Source organism: Chiloscyllium plagiosum, unplaced genomic scaffold, assembly GCF_037043375.1.
Source record: "Chiloscyllium plagiosum isolate Xiang-an unplaced genomic scaffold, Cpla_swu_hap1 HiC_scaffold_16, whole genome shotgun sequence".
NCBI classification, from domain to species: Eukaryota; Metazoa; Chordata; class Chondrichthyes; order Orectolobiformes; family Hemiscylliidae; genus Chiloscyllium; species Chiloscyllium plagiosum.
Window position 1 is genome coordinate 1,141,491 of NW_028270154.1, and position 21,677 is coordinate 1,163,167.

The 21,677-nt window shown below is 43.4% G+C and overlaps 1 protein-coding gene across 1 annotated transcript in view; it reads left to right on the forward strand.

The window, feature by feature from the left end:
• The first annotated feature begins 1,688 nt into the window (after window positions 1-1,688).
• Window positions 1,689-21,677, forward strand: part of LOC122554718 (cyanocobalamin reductase / alkylcobalamin dealkylase) — a 54,158-nt gene continuing 34,169 nt past the window's right edge. The window contains 2 exon segments of the mRNA XM_087995548.1: window positions 1,689-1,725; window positions 3,721-3,786. Of these exon segments, the coding sequence (XP_087851674.1) occupies window positions 1,689-1,725; window positions 3,721-3,786 (103 nt within the window).

Consider the following 21,677-nt stretch of genomic DNA (forward strand, 5'->3'; position numbering starts at 1 on the left):
CTCCCTGAGTTTCTGCCTTAAATCCCCATCCCTTTTCCTACCGATGTCATTAGTGCCTATGTGAACCATGACTTGGGGCTGCTCCCCCTCTCCTGCAAGGATCCCGAAAACATGATCCGAGACGTCATGAACCGTGGCACCTGGGAGGCAACGCAGCAACCGTGAGTCTCTCTCGTCCCCATAGAACCTCCTATCTGTCCCCCTAACTATGGAGTCCCCAATGACTAATGTTCTGCTCCTCTTCCCTGTTCCCTTCCTCGCAGCATGGACAGACTCTGTGCCAGAGACCTGTGCCCCATTGCTTACCCCTGGTATGTCGTCCCCCTCAACAATATCCAAAATGATGTACTTGTTATTGATTTTGATTTGGTTAGAGGAGGAGGATGAGTAGGGGACACTAGCTAAGGAGTGTTTCAGGTAATGAAACTGCCCAAATATATGAGTTCACTTTCCCAGCAGTCCCGAGTCCGCTCCTGCTCAGTGTGCGTTCTGCCTATTCATGAGGTAAGTTTTTAAAGCAGTGATTTACCTTCCCAACAGCCCTCAGTCATCACCCCCATTGTTCCAGAGCTTCACTGAAGGCTCACTGATGATGTTACCGAATGTAGTGATGAAACATCTGCAAACAAACATTCCAGCTCAGCGAGCTAACTTACAACCTGAACTCCAACCTGAACTACAAATCTTCTCAAAACTTGCTCCATAGTGTCCAGAGATGTGCAGGCTAAGTAGATTAGCCATGGGAAATGTAGGGTTACAGGGATAGAGTAGTGGGGGTGGGTCCAGGCAAAACAGTCTTTAGAGAGCCTGTGTGAACTCAATGGGCCAAATGGCCTGTGTCCACACTATAGAAATTCTGGCATTGGTTTCTCTATTACAATCAAAATCAACTTTCCACCCAGTCAGCAGAAGAACAAATGTTCATGAGAAATTCCGAAGTCGAGAGCCTAATTTGAGCTGTGTTAGAGCGCGTTCTAGGGGCAAAGACAGAGACCAAAATCAGGCTACAGTGGCAATACAGGAAAGTGAAAACAGACACAGCAGTCTGTCAGAGTCCGAGAAGTTGAGGATGTAAAGAGTGTGGATATACTCTGCTTGTGGAATGTGACAGGCCAACAGCAACTATTCGAATTCCTTAACAATACCTTTGGTGTGTAGAGATTACAGTACAAGGCAGAGAAATGTGTTTAAAGTCAGATGCTGGAGGTGTTCTATTGGTCCTTTCAGAGTTTCTCCATGGTTGAGGCCAGAGATCATTAGACAATGTTGCGCTAAACCTTGGGGTGAACATTGAACAAAAACTTAAAGTGGCCAGATGCAGACAACAGCTTGATATAGAGGTGAGGAGATAATTCACAATTACTACGATGCTTTATTAAGAAGGACTGTTTGTATAACTTTATACTTTCCTTCATTAACAAACACAGAAGACACTTCATTTCTTGAAAGGTGTGGGTGTGGTATCCAATTGTCCTGGAACAGAAGCTGAAAATGGTCCAAGGAGAGGACATCAGAGATAGTAGTTATCAACCAGCAGAAAACACTCCAGGTAATGGTTTCCCTTTCATTTACAGGGAAGAAAGATAACACACAAGTCATTAATTCACTCAAATCTCCATAGTTGGATTTTCCATATTTGGATTTTGCATATTTGGATTTTGCATATTTGGATAAACAGCAGTAGCACGATGGGCGGGAACTTGAACCAGGGGCCTATCGAGACCGGTGAGTCACTGATTTGAGTTTTTACACCTGACATCAGAGAGCAGAGGTTTCTGGGAAAGGAGGGACTTTTTTTATTTCTCTCCAGCTATATAAGTGAGTGTTTTCTAAACCCGAGACCCTACCCTTGTGGAGCCTCCCACCCAACCACCTCCTCTAACCTTAAACACCAGGGACACATCAGGGAAGTGCCTCTTCTTTTTACTTTCTGATAAGGGGACTAGCAGGGATGGCAGTGCAGGGAGAGCAATGTTCCTCCTGCAGGATGTTTGACTTGAGGGACATCATTAATGTCCATCCAAGTACATTGACAGGAAGTGCACCCAACTCGCGCTCCTCCAAGACCGCACTAAGGAACTGGAGCGGGAGCTGGATGAACTTCGGATCATTCGGGAGTTACGGGAAGTAATTACTTCTCGGCAGGAAGAAAGCTGGGTGACAGTTTGAAGGGGGAAAAAACAGTCAATGCAGGGATCCACTGTTGTCGTCCCCTGAAAAACAAGTATATGGGTTTAAACTAGCTCAGCAGGGGGATGGGAACCTGAGGTGTAGTTCCAGTGCACACGAGGATGAGAAAAGGGAGGGCATGGACAGAATTTCACGGTTATAGGAACGTGCTGGTAGACAGCAAGCTGGTTTGAAGAGTGTCTACTTCAACGCCAGGAGTATCTGGAATAAGGTAGGTGAGCTTGCAGCATGGATAGGTACCTGGGACTTCGATGTTGTGGCCATTTTGGAGACATGGATAGAGAAGGGTCAGGAATGGATGTTGCAGGTTCCAGGGTTTAGATCTTTCATTAAGAGCAGGGAAGGCAGTAAAAGAGTGGGAGGTGTAGCTTTGTTAGTCAAGGACAGTATAACGGTGACTGAAAGAATTTTTGACGAGGACTCATCTACTGAGGTGGCATGGGTTGAGGTTAGAAACAGGGGAGGAGAGGTCACACTGCTGGAAGTTTTTTATAGGCCTCCGCAGAGTTCCAGGGAGGTGGAAGAGAGGATTGGCAAAATTATTCCGGGTAGGAGCGAAAGGAACAGGGTAGTCATTATGGAGGACTTTAACTTCCCCAACATTAACTGGAAGTGCTATAACTCTAGTACGTCGGATGGTTCAGTTTTTGTCCGTGTGTACAGGAGGGTTTCCTGACACAGTATGTCAAACGGCCGACAAGAGGGGAGACCACACTGGATCTGGTGCTTGGTAATGAGCCAGGCCAGGTGTTTGATTTAGTGGTAGGTGAGCACTTTGGAGAGAGTGACCATAATTTGGTTACGTTCAGTTTCGCGATGGAAAGGGATAGTTACATGCCACAGGGCAAGAGTTATAGGTGGGGGAATAGAATGGGGCAGCAAAATGCAGAGGATGGGGACAATCAAAATGTGGATCTGGTTTAAGGAACAGACATTGTGTGTCCCTGTCAGGCAGGAAGGAAGTGATAAGGGAAGGGAACCGTGGTTTACTGAAGAAATTGCATCTCTTGTTAAGCGGAAGAAGGAAACTAATGTGACGTTGAGGCGAGATGATTCACATGAGGTGATGGAGAGTTACAGAGTAGCTAGGAAGGATTTAAAGAGAGAGTTAAAAAGAGCAAAGAGAGGACATGAGCAATCTTTAGCAAATAGAATAAAGGAGAAAGCTAAAGCTTTCTGTCAGTACGTGAGGAATAAAAGGATGATTAGGGCAGGAATAAGGCCAGTCAAAGACAGAAGTGGGAAGTTGTGTGTGGACCTTGTGGAGATCGGAGAGGTGCTAAATGAACATTTCTCATTGGTTTTCATTCAGAATAGGAGAATATTGTAGAGGAGAAGAATGAGATATGGGATATTAGACTAGAAAGGATCGACGTTAGTAAAGAAGAAGTATTATCAATTCTAGAAGGAGTGAAAGTAGATAAGTCCCCTGGGCCGGGTGGGATTTATTTGAGGATTCTCTGCGAAGCTAGAGAGGAGTTAGCAGAGCCTTGGCCTTGATACTTAAGTCATCATTGTGTATTGTTTTAGTACCTGAGGATTGGAAGATTGCAAATGTTATGCACTTGTTCAAGAACGACAGCAGAGATGACCCAGGTAATTATAAACCAGTGAGCCTTACTTCTGTTGTAGGAAACGTTTTGGAAGGAATTGTAGGAGAGAGGATTTATAATCATCTAGCAAGCTAGTTATCATGGTTTTGTCAAGGGCAGGTCATGTCTCACAAACCTGTATGGAGAGAGCAGAGGGATACAGATGCTTAGGAATTGGGCTATAGGTTTAGACAATGGATTTGGATCGGCTCAGGCTTGGAGGGCCGAAGGGCCTGTTCCTGGGCTGTAAATTTTCTTTGTTCTTTGTTCTAAGCCTCATTGTGTTTTTTGAGAAGGTGACCAAGCATGTGGATGAGGGTCAGGTGGTTGACATGGTATACATGGACTTCAGTAAAGCCTTTGATAAGGTTCCACATGGTAGGCTGTTGGAGAAAATGCAGAGGCATGGGACTGAGGGTGAGCTAGCAGTTTGTATTAGAAACTGGCTTTCTGAAAGAAGGCAGCGAGTGGTGGTTGATGGAAAATATTCAGCCTGGAGTCAGTTTACTATTGGTGTGTTACAAGGATCCTTTTTGGGACCACTGCTGTTTGTCATTTTCATAAATGCAGGCACAGGTGGATGGATTCATACATTTGCAGATGACACTAAAGTCACTGGAATAATGGACAGTTTGGAAGAATGTTACAGGTTGCAGGGGGACTTGGATAAACTGCAGAATTGGGTTGAGAGGTGGCCAATGGAGTTCAATGCAATTAAATGTGAGGCGATGCACTTTGGGAAGAATAACAGGAAGGCAGAGTAAGATTGGAAAGATTCTTGGTAGTGTGGATGTGCAGAGGGATCTTGGAGTCCATGTACATAGATCCCTGGAAGTTGCCACCCAGGTGGATAATGCTGTTAAGACAATAGACAATAGGTGCAGGAGTAGGCCATTCTGCCCTTCGAGCCTGCACCACCATTCAATATGATCATGGCTGATCATCCTTAATCAGTAGGTTAAAATCTTCAACGAGAAAGTGAGGACTGCAGATGCTAGAGATCAGAGCTGAAAATGTGTTGCTGGAAAAGCGCAGCAGGTCAGGCAGCATCCAAGGAGCAAGAGAATCTCCTGCTCCTTGGATGCTGCCTGACCTGCTGCGCTTTTCCAGCAATACATTTTCAGCTCATCCTTAATCAGTATCCTCTTTCTGCCTTATCTCCATAACCCTTGATTTCACTATCCTTGAGAGAGCTCTATCCAAGTCTTTCTTAAATGAATTCCAAGACTGGGCCTCCACTGCCCTCTGGGGCAGAGCATTCCACACAGCCACCACTCTCTGGGTGAAGAAGTTTCTCCTCATCTCTGTCCTAAATGGTCTATCCTGTATTTTTAAGCTGTGTCCTCTGGTTCGGCACTCACCCATCAGCGGGAACATGTTTCCTGCCTCCAGAGTGCCCAATCCTTTAATAATTTTATATGTCTCAATCAGATCCCCTCTCAGTCTTCTAAACTCAAGGGTATACAAGCCCAGTCGCTCCAGTCTTTCAGCATAAGGTAGTCCCGCCATTCCAGGAATTGACCTCGTGAACCTACGCTGCACTCCCTCAATAGCCAGAATGTCTTTCCTCAAATTTGGAGACCAGAACTGCACACAGTACTCCAGGTGTGGTCTCACTAGAGCCCTGTACAGCTGCAGAAGAACCTCTTTGCTTCTATACTCAATCCATCTTGTTATGAAGACCACTTTGTACTGCCCCTTTACCTAAATTGATTCCATTTAGGTAGTAATCTCCCTTCCTGTTCTTGCCACAAGAAGACATACAGTGTGTTAGGTTTCATTGGTTGAGGGATTGAGTTCCATAGCCGTGATGTCATTCTACAACTATACAAACACTAGTGCGGCCACGCTTAAAATATTGTGTACAGTTCTGATCGTCATATTTCGTGAAGGATGTGGAAGCATTGGAAAAGGTACAGAGGAAATTTACCAGGATGTTGCCTGGTTTGGAGGGAAGGTCTTATGAGGAAAGGCTGAGAGACTTGGGTCTGTTCACATTGGAAAGAGGAAGGCTTAGCGGGGATTTGACACAGGCGTACAAGATGATCAAAGGATTATGTAGGGTAGGGTGAAAGCCTTTTTCCTAGGATGATGACATCAGCTTGTACAAAGGGGCATAACTACAAATCGGCGGGTGATAGATTAAGGCAGATGTCAGAGGTAGGTTCTTTATGCAGAGAGTGGTAAGGGCGTGGAATGCCCTACCTACTAATGTAGTCAACTCAGCCACATTAGCATGATTTAAACTATCCTTGGATAGCACATGGATGATGATGGGATCGTGTAGGGGGATGAGCTTAGAATAGTTCACAGGTCGGCTCAACATTGAGGGCCGAAGGGCCTGTTCTGCGCTGTAATGTTCTATGTTCCTGTATTTTTGTTGGTCAAATGCAACAGGAAATGGCAGGAGCCTTCAGAACAATGATATAGAGAGAGATCTTGGCGTGCAGTCCATAGCTCCCTGAGAGTGACAGCACAAGGAGGTAAGGTGGTGAGGAAGGTGTACAGCATGCTTGCCTTCACAGGAGACACACTAACAGCATTCCACAAATATTTAAGGAGCATAAGGACAGGAAGTAAATTCAATAACTATCACTGGAGGAAAATGTTAGGGAATTAAGTGGACTAAAGACCAAGAGCTGGAATTAGTGGGATACATTCTGGGATGTTAAAAGAAGTAGCGACAGAAACAATGAATGCACTGGTCGTAATCTTCCAGGAGTCCTCAAATACTGGAAAAGTCCCAGACGATAGAGGAAATGGTGAAAGTAACACCTCAATGTGAAAAAAAACTCTCTTCAAAAGACAATCCCTCCAATCCCAGCATCAACTTAGTAAACCTTTACTGCACAGCCTTAGTGAACCCTTACTGCACTGCCTTAGTAAACCTTTACTGTACTAAGTAAACCTTTACTATACTGCCTTAGTAAACCTATACTGTTCTGCCTTACTAAACCTTTACTACACTGCATTAGTAAATCTTTACTGCACTGCCTTAGTAAATCTTTACTGTTCTGCCTTAGTAAATCTTTACTATACTGCCTTAGCAAACCTTTAATACACTGCTTTAATAAACCTTTACTGTCCTGCCTTAGTAAACCTTTACTGTACTGTCTAAGTAAATCTTTACTATATTGCCTTAGTAAGTCTTTACTGTACAGCCTTAGCAAACGTTTAGTACACTGTCTTAGTAACCTGTACTGTACTGCCTAAATAAACTTTTACTGCACTGCCTTAGTAAATCTCTACTACACTGCCTTAGTAAACCTTTACTGCCATGCCTTAGTAAATCTTTACTCTACTGTCTTAGTAAATCTTTACTGTTCCACCTTAGTAAACCTTTACTGTCCTGCCTTAGTAAATCTTTACTACCCTGCCTTAGTAAATCTTTACTGCACTGCCTTAGTAAATCTTTACTGCGCTGCCTTAGTAAATCTTTACTATCCTGCCTCAGTAAATCTTTACTGTACTGCTTGAGTAAACCTTTACTGTGCTGCCTTAGTAAACCTTTACTGTCCTGCCTTAGAAAACCTTTGCTATACTACTTGAGTAAACCTTTCCTGCACTGCCTTAATAAATATTTACTGTACTGCCTTAGTAAACCCTTACTGTCCTGCAATAGTAAACCTTTCCTGCACTGCCTTAATAAATATTTACTATACTGCCTTAGTAAACCTTTACTGTACTGCCTTAGTAAATTCTTTACTGTCCTGCCTTAGTAAATTCTTTACTGTCCTGCCTTAGTAAATCTTTACTGCACTGCCTTAGCAAACCTTTACCCTACTGTCTTAGTAAACCTTTATTACACTGTCTTAGTAGTCTATCCTCTACTGCCTAAATAAACTTTTACTGCACTGCCTTAGTAAATCTTTACTGCGCTGCCTTAGTAAACCCTTACTGTACTGCCTTCGTAAATCTTTACTATGCTGCCTTAGTAAACCTTTACTGTACTGCCTTTGTAAATCTTTACTGCATTGCCTTAGTAAACCTTTACTACACTGTCTTAGTAACCTGTACTATAGTGCCTAAATAAACCTTTACGAGACTGCCTTAGTAAACTTTTACTACACTGTCTTAGTAAATCTTTACTGCACTGCTTTAGTAACCTGTACTATCCTGCCTCCAATGCCTATATATCATTCCTTTGATTCTGATTTCTTGTGATTTATCCACAAGGAATCCCAGATCCTTCTGTACTTGAGTGCACGTGTGACAATAAAACCTAATTCTTGTTCTATTCTGATGTGAGCAGCACTGGCCCAGATGTTTCCTATATGTGAGCCAGACATTGTATTCTTTAAATTACCCATTAAAAATCTCAAGGAAGTTGAGAATTTTTGGTTCATTGATACATTCAATAAAAATGGATTGCTGAAGTTTAACATGGGTAATCCACATCCCGGGTCACTGGTTTCCACCTTTCTGCCAGAGTCTGAATAAATTGATGTGTTACGTGATTAAGCTGAAGCAGCTCATGGTGATTGAATTCCTGTTGGTGACATGATAAGGAACTTACGGAAAACTCCATGGGTACAATTATCCACAGTCCACCTGTTACTCATGAAAAGACAAAGCTTTTCAGAAATAGAATGGGGTTGGATTGTAGATTATTAGCAGATTGACCAGATAAAGACAATGACATTTTCAATTCAATAGAAACATTTCCAATGTGCTGTACATCAAAAATTTCTGATTGGATGAAATTTGAGACCAAGAAACAAAGTGCAAACTTTTATTGGGTCGAGTTTCAAGGTTTCTAGCATTCCAAAGCCGAATGAGAAAAGAACAGCTGGATTCCAGCTTCAGAAGAGAAAAGGAATATTGGTCAATTGTCCCAAAACTCACCATTGAGCCAATGACAGGTATTTGATGTCACAAGGCATTCCACAGACCTGGTATTAGATAATGACTGCTAACAATTCATTCTGAGTCAAAGGCTGTCACACTGAAACTGGAGATAAAACTTCAGAAACATTGCTGCACAGAATGAGATCTATTGGCCCAGTACGTCTGCACCTGCTGAATAAACTAGCAGCCCATTGAAATCCCACACACCAATACCTGGAACACAGCCTGACAGGTTCCAGGGTGAAAGACACAGATACAGGCTCCTTTTAAATGAGTTGAGGGTTCTGCCTCAGCCACAAACCGGGAAGTGAATTCTAAACAGCCCCACCCTCTGGGAGAAAATGTTTTTCCTCATTGTCCTCTAACCCTTATATCAATCAACTCAAATCTATGCTCTTCCACCCGCTGCCTGCCCTGATAATGAACTTCTCTGTTGGGGGAGGTAAGTCTCTATCCAAGTCCCTCACAATTATGTAGACAGGCCGACTGCCGTATCCACAGTTTCAGATACCCATGAGTTATCATGGCCCAAACATACTACAGGGAACATTCCAGAACCAGGGCCCGGGGGCTGCAGGGAAGGTAAGTTTCCCATTGAAATGAATGTGTTTGCGACTATCTGCACTGTCAGGCTGCTGCAGAAGGCCTCGGAATGTATTCCCTCCTGGTACGGGGGGGGGGGGGGGGGGGGGGCTACTGTATTTTGATGCATTGACCCCTCAGCCTGCTCTGGTCTAAGGAAAAGTACTTTCACCAGTCCTTAGTTGCAGCTTTCAAGTCCTGGCAACATTCTTCCAAATCTCCTCTGTACTCTCTCCAGAGTAATTATATCCTTTTGTAATGGTCAAACAACTGTGCACAAATCTCCAGCTGTGGCTTATCTGGTGTCTTTTCCAGTTCCAGCATTTCATCCCTGCTGTCCAGTCAATATCTCGTGCACTGAAAAAAACTATCCCACATGCTTATCCACCTGTTCCCTCGACCATCTCCATGAACCTGAGCTAATCGTTTTCACTTTCTCTACCTCTCTTATTCCTCCCTGTTTCTTGCAGTTTCTCGGTTTGTACGCTCTCTCCAAATCTAAACCTTCAGTTTTCTCCAGGTTGAATTTCATATGCCACTTTTCCAATCACTCAAACTCAATATCCTCCAACATCCAATAACCACTCTTTTCATGACCAACTTACACAACCATTTTTTGCATCACCTCCATATCTTAGGAGAAAATGATCATGCCTCAAGCTAGCTGAAGTGAAGCTGAACAGACAGAAGGCAATTCCCTGTGAGCAGACTATGGTGTTTCCCATTGTAGAGTCCCTTGTGGCAGTGTAGTTGTCATCTCACACCCCAGGGGATCAATGTTGTCTGTGTAGATTTGCTGGAAATTATGTAATGAAAATGAACTCATCCTCCTTCCTCTTGTTTAATGCCCATCTTTTTCAACAAAATGAGAATAGTTAATAACCAGACAACTTTAGAAATACAACGCTTGAAGGCTCATCTTCTATTATTGAAAACAGCTGGAATTGATTTTCTGGTGACTTTCAATAGTGTTGACAAAATGCTCTGCTACAATAGACTTTAGATATTAAGATTGCTAATTCTATTCTTTTTATCATAACATTTTGGTGCAAACAATTTCACAAATTGTTTTGTCAATCCAAGCACACTCCTTGGAAATTGAATCTTGTCACCCAATATCCACATAAAGCATGATGATAATTGCATCAGAGGAACCCCAATCCTCAGGGTGTTCAACAGTTTGCAGCTTTATCAACATATTTCTATTAAAGACCAAAACAGACCAAAGGCTGCAAAGTTAAAATGAGTATTCCAGGAGCTGCAGAATTCAATCGAAACTGACACTTCACACACTACTGAGGGTAGCCTGTATGTTCAATGTACCATCTTTTATAAGAACCATGAACCTGAAGCGCTTTCTTCTCTAGGCCTTCCAGATTAGATTAGATTACTTACAGTGTGGAAACAGGCCCATCAGCCCAACACATCCACACCAACCCTCCAAAGAGGGGCAACCCACCCAGACCCATTCCCCTATATTTACCCCTTCACCTAACACTACAGGCAATTTAGCATGGCCAATTCACCTAACCTGCACATTTTTGGACTGTGGGAGGAAACCGGAGCACCCAGAGGAAACCCACGCAGACACAGGGAGAATGTGCAAACTCCACACAGTCACCTGAGGCGGGAATTGAACCCAGGTCTCTGGTGCTGTGAGGCAACAGTGCTAACCACTGTGCCACCGTGCCTCCCCAAATGTGAATGTGAAAAATCCTTACATATCTTACAGAACAGAAGCTCTGGCCAAAACCTATCCCTCAAGATGTACTTTAAGGAGTGACTGAGGTGTAGTGCTAATATCACCTGACCAACAATCTAGAGACACAGGCTGATGCCTTGAGCACATATGTTCAAATCCCTCCCTGCCCCCATGACAACTGGTAGAATTTAAATTATCTCAATGAAATCCAGAAATAACAGGGAACCCCTGTGATGGTGATGATATCATTGATTGTTGGAAACATTTAACTCCCATCTGGTTCACTAATTGGCTTGAAGGACGGAAATCTGCATAACTTCCTAGTTCTTGTATTCTATGCCTTGGCTAACCAAGACAAGTATCCGATATATCTTTCCAACCACATTCTCAACCTGCCCTGCTGCCTTTAGGGGTCTGTGGATATAAACATCAAGGATCCTCTGATCTTCAGTATTTTCCCAAGCCTTACCATTGATGGAATCCTAGCGTGTCGTCCCTTGCTTTGTCAGCCCTCCCCAGTTGTATTGTGTCATATTTCTTGAGTTTGAATTCCATTTGGCACTGCTCTGCCCATTGACCAGGCTATTGATAGCCTCTTGTAGTTTAAAATAGGAAGGAATATCCAGAAATCAATTCAGAATATGTCAATTGAGCAGGAAACTTTGATATGGAGAGAGGGTGACCCTTCACTGACATTATTTATGAGAGTAAAAGGGTTGAATCTGTATTTCTAATATTTGCAATAAGATAGTTTTATATAATTCTTCATTTGGTTTGTAATGAATTGAAAAGCATTTAACTCTTTGACCTTGCTCTACAGCTGGCACTATTGCCTTGACTGAAGTTGGTTATTGTCAGGCTAAGATAGCTTTATATAATTCTTCATTTGGTTTGTAATGAATTGAAAAGCATTTAACTCTTTGACCTTGCTCTACAGTTGGCACTATTGCCTTGACTGAAGTTGGTTATTGTCAGGCTGTCCACCACTACCCTGTGGTGGAGTCACATGTGGAACTTCATTAATCAGAGAGCAGCAACAAGCAATTCAACTGGTGGGTAAATAACAAAGGCTGCAGCCATGTTATTCCGGCTGGTGTTGACAGAACTGGAGGCTTTTGTCCATGTCAGACTCTGTTGGTGTCAGTCCTGAAGACCGGTCACTGGACTTGACATGTTAACTGAAACTTGAAATGTTTACTGTGTCCAGTTTTAGGCCCCACATCTCAGGAAGGACATACTGGCACTGGAGCGTGTCCAGTGGAGATTCACATAGAGGATCCCTGGAATGGTAGGCCGAACATATGATGATCGGCTGAGGATCCTGGGATTGTAGTCGTTAGCGTTTAGAAGGTTGAGGGAAGATCTAATAGAAACCTACAAGATAATGCATGGCTTAGAAAGGGGGAACGCTGGGAATTTGTTTCCGTCAGGCGGGGATACTAGGACCCATGGGCACAGCCTTAAAATTAGAGAGGGTAAATTTAAAATGGAAATGAGGAGATATTTCTTCAGCCAGAGAATGGTGGGCCTGTGGAATTCATTGCCATGGAGTGCAGTGGAGGGCGGGACGTTAAAGGTCTTCAAGGCAGAGATTGATAAATTCTTGATCTCGCAAGGAATTAAGGGACACGGGGAGAATGCGGGTAAGTGGAATTGAAATGCCCATCAGCCATGATTGAATGGCGGAGTGGACTTGATGGGCCGAATGGCCTTACTCCACTCCTCTATCTTATAGTTAACTCTGCTTTCTCTCCACAGATTCTTCCAGACCTACTGAGTTTCTCCAGTAATTTCTTTTAACGGATTTCAAATTTCCAGTTTCTGCTGTTCTTTGATGAAGGGATGGAGGCAATGGCCTAGTGGTATTATCATTTGATTATTAATCCTGAAACTCAGAAAATGTTGTGGGTTCAAATCCCACTATGGCAGAAGTTGGAATTTGAATTCAATGTGGCTGAGTTAAGTGTCTAATGATGACCATGAATCCATCGTTGACTGTTGGAAAATCCGACCTGGTTCACTAATGTCCTTTAAGGAAGGAAATCTGCCATGCTTACCTGGTCTGAACGACATGTGACTCCAGACCCACAGCAATGTGGTTGACACTTAATTGTCCTCTGGGCGATTAGGGCTGGGCAATAAATGTTGGCCTAGCCAGAGATGTCCTCAACCTGTGAATGATTAAAAAAAGTACTACCTTGTGTGCGTTTAGGAGGATAAAGGACTGCACCACCCTCCCACTCTCCCTAACTCTGAATCCCCTGAGGAAAGATCTGAAACAGATGCCTTCAAACTCCAGACCAATGGAAAGCTTGGCTATACGACCGCCTCCAGAATATTTTAAATTACCATCATAATGGCTGTTCAACTCGTCAAAGAGCAAATGATCTCTCCCATTAAATGCCACACATGGACTATCATTTACAGCATAGAGACACATGATCTATGGGTTTACTGCACAGGCGCACATGGTCCGGGGTTTACAGGTGATGACAGTATTTTTGCGAACTCTAAGCTGAGTTTGCAAGGCACTGTTGATCTGTTGATTTTTACAGATAGGAGCCTTGGCCTATCTTTAAACATTGTAAAACAAATTTACAGATGTTCCCAGACCTAGTGAATGAAATATTCCAGCTCCCAGATAAGTTGAAGGAGAGCTTCTGGTAAATGTTGAACATATCCGAGACCTCAGCATTGACCTCTCTCAAAGAGCCACCCACAGCAGATGCCCAACAGCAGAGCAGTTGTTCCAGCTTAGCTTTCTCTATGGTATGCCCAATTGTTATGTGACATACAGAGTAGAGAAAAAGGGATTTATTCATAAATGCTATGCAAACCTTTGTCTGGAATAAGATGAAAGGACTTGTTTTAATTCTCCATTCTATGAGACTCTTTTTTGCATCATTGCAGTAAAGCAAGTTTCCGTGGGCAGATTCACACAAATGCTGTGATCTTTAAAAGCTTAATTGAAATTTCACAACAGAACTCCAGTATGTCATAATCTTTATTCATCTCAAGACAGATTACAATTATGTGTAAACCATTATTGCATTGTTATTATTTCTTGGATTTCTTTCATTCTATTTAATTAAAAATTACTTACAAAAATTGGATTACTAGCTTTAGCCTGATCAATGTGTAATTTTCAGCAATGATTTTATAAGTTCCTTCAGTGAAAGATCAGTTTGTAAAGTGATTACTTGTTGATATTGTGACAGTTTAATAACATTGTACCATGTTCTTACCCCAAGGCTGGAGCAGCGCAGTGTCATCCTACCCCATGAGTCACAGCATGAAATGAAAATGCATTTTGCAGTTCTAGAGGTGACCAATTAAATACCTTATTTAATCAACTTCTGACAAAAAGAGAGGTTCTGTTTATTTATGAATAAGAATTGTTTTTATCATCAAAATAGAAGTTGCACAGTGGATGATTTGGATCTATAAATGGTTACTCTCTACAAAATAACCTGAAACAAACATGTGTGCACATACATAGTCAGATACACAAGGGGTGCGGTGTGGATCAGGATATTGGGGGAGAGACCTGGATATCAGAATGTGTTGCTGGGTGCAGACTGGAGTTACTTTTCAAGCGGAATGGGAGCTTGGAGGTATGGTGGGTCTGACATCTAGATGCAGACACTAACCCTGACCAAGTCAGTCCCTTGGCAGGAGAGACGAGGACCCGATGGCACAGCCTTAGTGTCAAGGGAAGGCCCTCTAGAACGGAGATAAGGAGAAACTTCTTTAGCAAAAGCATGATGATTCTGTGGAATTTATTGCCACTGAAGGCTATGGAGGCCTGGTCATTGAGTATATTTAAAACAGAGATAGATAAGTTCTTGATTGCCAAGGGGATCAGAGGTTACAGGGGAAAAGGAGTTTGAAAATGGTATCAGCTATGATCGAATGGCTGACTAGACTCGTTGGGCCGAATGGACTAATTTCTGCTCCTATAGAACATAGAAAATAGAACAATACAGCACAGAACAGGCCCTTCGGCCCTCAATGTTGTGCCAACCTGTGAACTATCCTCAGTTCCTTCCCTTACACTATCCATCATCATCCATGCGCTTATCCAAGGATTGTTTAAATCTCCCTCATGTGGCTGAGTTAACTACATTGGCAGGTAGGGCATCCCATGTCCTTACCACTCTGAGTAAAGAACATGCCTCTGACATCTGTCTTAAATCTATCACCCCTCAATTTGTAGTTATGCCCCCTCGTACAAATTGACTTCATCATCCAAGGAAAAAGACTTTCACTGTCTACCCTATCTAATCCTCTGATCATCTTGTATGTCTCTATAAAAACCCCTCTTAGCCTTCTTCTCTCCAATGAGAACAGACCCAAGTCTCTCAGCCTTTCCTCTAAGACCTTCCCTCCAGACCAGGCAACATCCTGGTAAATCTCCTCTGCACTTTTTCCAATGCTTCCACATCCTTCCCGAAATATGGCGACCAGAACTGTACACAATATTCCAAGTGCGGCTGCACCAGCATTTTGTATAGTTGCAGCATGATATTGCGGCTCCGGAACTCAATCCCTCTACCAATGGAACCTAACACACCGTATGCCTTCTTAACAGCACTATCCACCTGGGTGGCAACATTCAGAGATCTATGTACATGGACTCCAAGATCCCTCTGCACATCCACACTACCAAGAATCTTTCCATTGACCCATTACTCTACCTTCCTGTTATTTTTCCCAAAGTGCATCACCTCACATTTAGCTGCATTGAACTCCATTTGCCACCTCCCAGCCCAATTCTGCAATTTATCCAAGTTCCCCCTACAACCTGTAACATTCTTCCAAACTGTCCACTGCTCCACTGACTTTAGTATCATCTGCAAATTTACTAATACATCCACCTATGCCTGTGTCTAAGTCATTTATAAGAATGACAAACAGCAGTGGTCTCAAAACAGATCCTTGTGACACACCACTAATAACTGGACTCCAGGCTGAATATTTTCCATCAGCCACCACTCGCTGCCTTCTTTCAGAAAGCCTGTTTCTAATACAAACTGCTAAATCACCCTCGATCCCATGCCTCTGCATTTTCTCCGACAGCCTACCATGTGGAACCTTATCAAAGGCTTTACTGAAGTCCACGTATACCACATCAACTGCCCTACCCTCAGCTACATGCTTGGTCACCTTCTCAAAAAACTCAGTGAGGTTTGTGAGACATGACCTGCCCTTGACAAAACCATGTTGACTATCTGAAATAAAACTGTTGCTTGCTAGATGATTATAAATCTTATCCCTTATAATCCTTTCCAAAACCTTGCCTACACCAGAAGTAAGGCTCACTGGTCTATAATTACCTGGGTCATCTCTACTGCCCTTTTTGAACAAGGGCAAAACATTTGCAATCCTCCAGTCCTCATCAAAAGTTCTTTCAGCCACCGTTATACTATCCTATGTCTTATGGACTTATAGCTCCATTTGCCTTGTCCATAGTGACATACTCAAGGCTGATGTCCTCCACCACTGACTCCCACCCCCTTTACAGAGTTCATCACAATGGCTTCTCCAGTGGAAACTTGGGGTTCATCCTGCCTGTGACTATGAATCTCTGGGAATCAGAGTGTTGTCACTGAAATAAAAACACAAAATGCTGGGGAACCTCAACAGGTCTGACAGCATCTGTGGGAAGAAAGCACTTACATTTGAGTGGCTATTCATCAGCTTTTTCTCTTGTAGATACTGCTGGCCCTGCTGAGTTTCTCCAGCAATTTCTGGTTTTGTTTCAGATATGCAGTAGCCATGATCTTTGTTTCCTTTTAGTGCTGTCACTGATACTGGGGACGGGGTACTGTCCTTTGATTACTGTGTCACAGCTCCTGCTTTAACGCCAGGGGACAATTCTTCAGCACTCACTGGCTCTTACTGCAACAATACCCATTTGAAATATGAAGCTTTTTCTTGGCATGACTAAGATACTGGTGCTTAGAGAGGCGGCCTCTAGTGAAACAGAGAGTGAGGCTGTGCAGAAATCATTTCTGACCACATTACAATCATTGAATTGAAGAACATCGCTGAGCTTTCTGTCTTACCAACTTCAGTCCCGTTGGATAAGGATGCACTATCAATCATATCCCAACATCTGGCTGAATGATTGCCACACCCACTGTCACTACTTCAAAAACTCTTAACTTTGATATAAATTTTATTAGTTCTGCCAATCAATTCAAATCCTGCCACCTTTGCTGTTTGAGTTTTATCAGTTTATAGCATGGTTGCCAGATGAAGCAGAAAATTCAACTAAATCCACAACTTGCAATGTATCCAAGGATAACAGTAATAATTAGACCTGTCAGAGCAGAAAGAACTGTTTTCAAAGGCGATACAGCTCTTCACACAGCTTAGAAACTGTGCGCTTTTGTTTACTTAACTCTTGCAAGAATTTCCAAATACACACCGTTGTGTTTTGATAACAAATGATCTTAAATTGATGTGAAATGATGCAGAGTTTGATGTACTTCTCCAAAGTTTCTTTGACGAAAGCTCCCAAGCTCACAAACTCTGCCACCCACAAGGACAGGATCACATGGTGCAAGAAAAAACAAACCAGTGAATCCAATTCAATCAAAAGGTTACAAACCATCCTGACCTGGCAATATATCAAGGCAGGACCACAGTCAGGAACTCCTTACCTCCAGTGAGTTGAGAAGGGGGTCTCACCAATAGCTGTTCAAAGACAATTAGGAATGGCCAATAAATATGGGTCTTGCTATCAAAACTCGCATCATGAAAATCAATGAAATGAAAGGTAGAGCTTTAATTTTAATATAGATCACTGTTTCACTATTTTCTTTTCATCTGATTCTTTCAAATAATTATTCACAGGATGTGGGATCACTGGCTGGGCAAGCATTTATTACCCGTCCCTAGTTGCCCCTTGAGAAGGTGATGATGAGCTGCCTTCTTGAACCACTGCAGTCCGTTTGCTGTAGGTTGACGTACAATGCCCCTAGGGAGGGGATTCCAGGATGTTGACCCAGTGACAGTGAAGGAACGACAATATATTTCCAAGTCAGGATGGTGAATGGCCTGGAGGGGAACTTGCAGGTGTGTCAGCTGCTCTTGTCCTTCTAGATGGAAGTAGTTGTGAGTTTGGAAAGTGCTGTCTAAGGAGCCTTGATGAAATTATGACTAAATATTCTGTCTTTCCCAGTGAGAGGCATTTGTTAGGGTTTTCATCCAATATTGTAAATTTCAGCAATCTGTAAGTATAATACAAATCTGAAATCCTAACTCTAACCCCAAAACTAAACAAATCAGGAATTTAATTCATCATTTGACTGATGATTTAGTTTTATGAGCAGCTTAATCGCCTGTGCCTTTTATATATACTGTTTACTCACATAATCTTGCATGGATGTGTGATTTAATTGATTGCAAAACAGGCCAATAATAACATCCCAGAAAGGATGCATTTACCACTGCTAGTTAGCTAGTTGGCACTGCTGCCTCACAGCACCAGAGACCCGGGTTCAATTCCCGCCTCAGGCAACTGACTGTGTGGAGTTTGCAAATTCTCCCCGTGTCTGCGTGGGTTTCCTCCAGGTGCTCCGGTTTCCTCCCACAGTCCAAAGATGTGCAGGTAAGGTGAATTGGCCACGCTAAATTGCCCGTGGTGTTAGGTGCAGGGGTAAATGTAGGGGAATGGGTCTGGGTGGGTTGTGCTTCGGCGGGTCGTTGTGGACTTGTTGGGCTGAAGGGCCTGTTTCCACACTGTAAGTAATCTAATCTAATCTACCCCATCTGCAGAGATATATTCAAATGTCAAAGCCAGTATTATGCTTAACATCATCAGGGAGAAATAAAACACAGAGATAGGAAGAAAATAAATAGGATCCAACAATTTCAAACTATAAACAGAAATATTGAACCTACACCACTCTCTATCCGTGTCAAGATGAAAATATTCTGTCTGCAAGAAATTCCTGTTGCAAAATATGTGCATTTCCTAAATAACAGATAATTACATCTCTTTGGAATCATTCTTGGTCTTGTAAATAGTATCTTTGGGCAGAATCTTACAGGAGATGAAGTGAGAAGGACTGTGCTGAGATTTGTGGCAGGATTGATTGAGTAGGCCAACGTGCCTCATGTTGATGTTGAGAGTTTCTCTCTCTGCCTCTCTATGCCTTAGTCAAGTGATGAGTTTCTCACTAGGCTGTGGAAAGTTGCTCATTAAGGAGTAATATTGCTTGTTAAATGGTTTATTAAAGCTCTGACGTAACTTTAATATTCAGCTTGCCATCTGACCAAACAGGTCAACCCAGCCGAGGCATTGAGAATCCCTGATGTGGAAATCAGAGGAGGTACCTGCTGACTTCAGTTCACTACCTACTGCAGACAATCTCATATCATGCACCTGGGCACCAGCCACTCCCACCCCACATTCTCCTCTGACATGTGCCAGCCTCGATGACCCGTCATGGTCCCTCCCCAATCCACTAACAGGATGTTTCTGCCCTTCGATGGTGCCCCTCGAGCTGACCCGGGAACTTTCATTGTAACACTGCAGCAAGGACACTGTGCTCAGGGACACACCACCCACCTCCCCCACCTCCCCCAGCTCAGGGACTGCCCCAGGCTGTATCTCCATCCGGGATCCTCACTCCCTGTCAGAGCACTCACTCACTCACACACTCACTCACTCACTCCCCCTGAGCCTACCCCGAAGTATCTCTGTCTTGTACTGTCTGTGCTTTGCCTCCGCAGCCAGCGTTAGTAGGCTCAGAGCTCTGTTGTCTTGCTGTGTTGTTTAGTACATACATAACCAGGACATGTCTCAGGGTTACCAGGAGGGTTCACTCAACACAAAGAATTACCTTCTGTTAGGGCGCCCTAGCATAGAAAGTGTGAAGCAGCCTCTGATACCAGTCGATGGGTTTGGGCACAGTCAGCTTGGGGTGGTCAGGACAGTTAGAGTCAGAATGACCCTTTGCAAATGAATTTTTAAAACAAAATCAAATTGCGATTGAATCTGAGAAAAGTTCAAAATGAAATAGAATATGGGGAAGTTAACAGCCATAAGATGCAGAATGGACATCTACAATGAGAAAGAAAAACACATTTAAAGTGTTTGGTGTGTAGAATGGAGTAATGTAAGTCACACTCTAGGGACAAATAAGACTTTTTCTTACATTGAATACAAGGACATACATTATAAAGTTAATTAACTCCAACTGTTTGTTTTATAAACTGGCTGTTTCTTCCCTGGGAGCAATACAAATAAATACATAACCATGGTTTCACTTCTTACTTTCACCTCGTAATGCATTGAGCAAAGGCAATCAAAATCACTCTGTTCTGAGAATCTCTTTGCAGTCACAAAATACGGCTCACCCACACAAAGTCACCTCAAAGTCAGTGTAAGGGTTTGTTTGTTTGATGTTTGACATTGGTCGCACACAGCCCCAGATCTGTGCATTAGGGATATGGAGTTCATTAGGAGCCTCACAAAACCCATCTCTACCCAAGCAATGTTAATTAGATTAGATTAAATTCCCTACAGTGTGGAAACAGGCCCTTTGGCCCAACAAGTCCACACTGACCCTCCGAATAGTCTGAGAACACCTCTGGGACACCCGGACCAACCAACCCAACGAGACAGGCCGGCTACTTGCGGAGCGTTTCAGAGAACACCTCTGGGACACCCGGACCAACCAACCCAACCACCCTGTAGCTCAACATTTCAATTCCCCCTCCCACTCCACCAAGGATATGCAGGTCTTTGGACTCCTCCATCGTCAGACCACAACAAAACGACGGTTGGAGGAAGAACGCCTCATCTTCCGGCTAGGAACCCTCCAACCACAAGGGATGAACTCGGATTTCACCAGTTTCCTCATTTCCCTCCCCCCACCCTGTCTCAGTCAAATCCATCAAATTCAGCACCGCCTTCCTAACCTGAGATCTTCTTCCCGACCTCTCCGCCCCCACCCCAGTCTGACCTATCACCCTCACCTTGACCTCTTTCCACCTATCACATTTCCGACGCCCCTCCCCAAGCCCCTCCTCCCTACCTTTTATCTTAGCCTGCTGGACAAACTTTCCTCATTCCTGAAGAAGGGCTTATGCCCGAAATGTCGATTCTCCTGTTCCCTGGATGCTGCCTGACCTGCTGCGCTTTTCCAGCAACACATCTCCGGCTCTGATCTCCAGCATCTGCAGACCTCACTTTCTCCTCCGAATAGTAACCCACCCAGACTCATTTCCCTCTGACTAATGTACCTAACGCTATGTGCAATTTGGCATAGCCAATTCACCTGACCTACACGGGTCTGTGTTGGACTGTGGGAGGAAATCCACGCAGACATGGGGAGAATGTGCAAACTCCACACAGACAGTTACCCTGGAGGCTGGAATCGAACCTGGGACCCTGGCGCTGGGAGGCAGCAGTGCTAACCACTGAGCCACCATGCCACCCAGATTGACTTTAATTAATATAACATATTTTCCAATGTCTGACAGTTCTGGCTCAATAGGGCATCCTTGAGCAGTGAAGTTAAAACATCATAGATTCATGTCACACACCAGAGACTTGCTTGCAAAGTCAGAACTGATTATCCGGTGCAGCATTGAGTGAGGGCTACACTGCCAAATGGGCAGTACCTTCAATGGGTGAAAGTGAGGACTGCAGATGCTGGAGATTAGAGTCAAGATTATAGTGGTGCTGGAAAAGCACAGCAGGTCAAGCAGCATCCAAGGAGCAGGAAAATCAACATTTTGGGCAA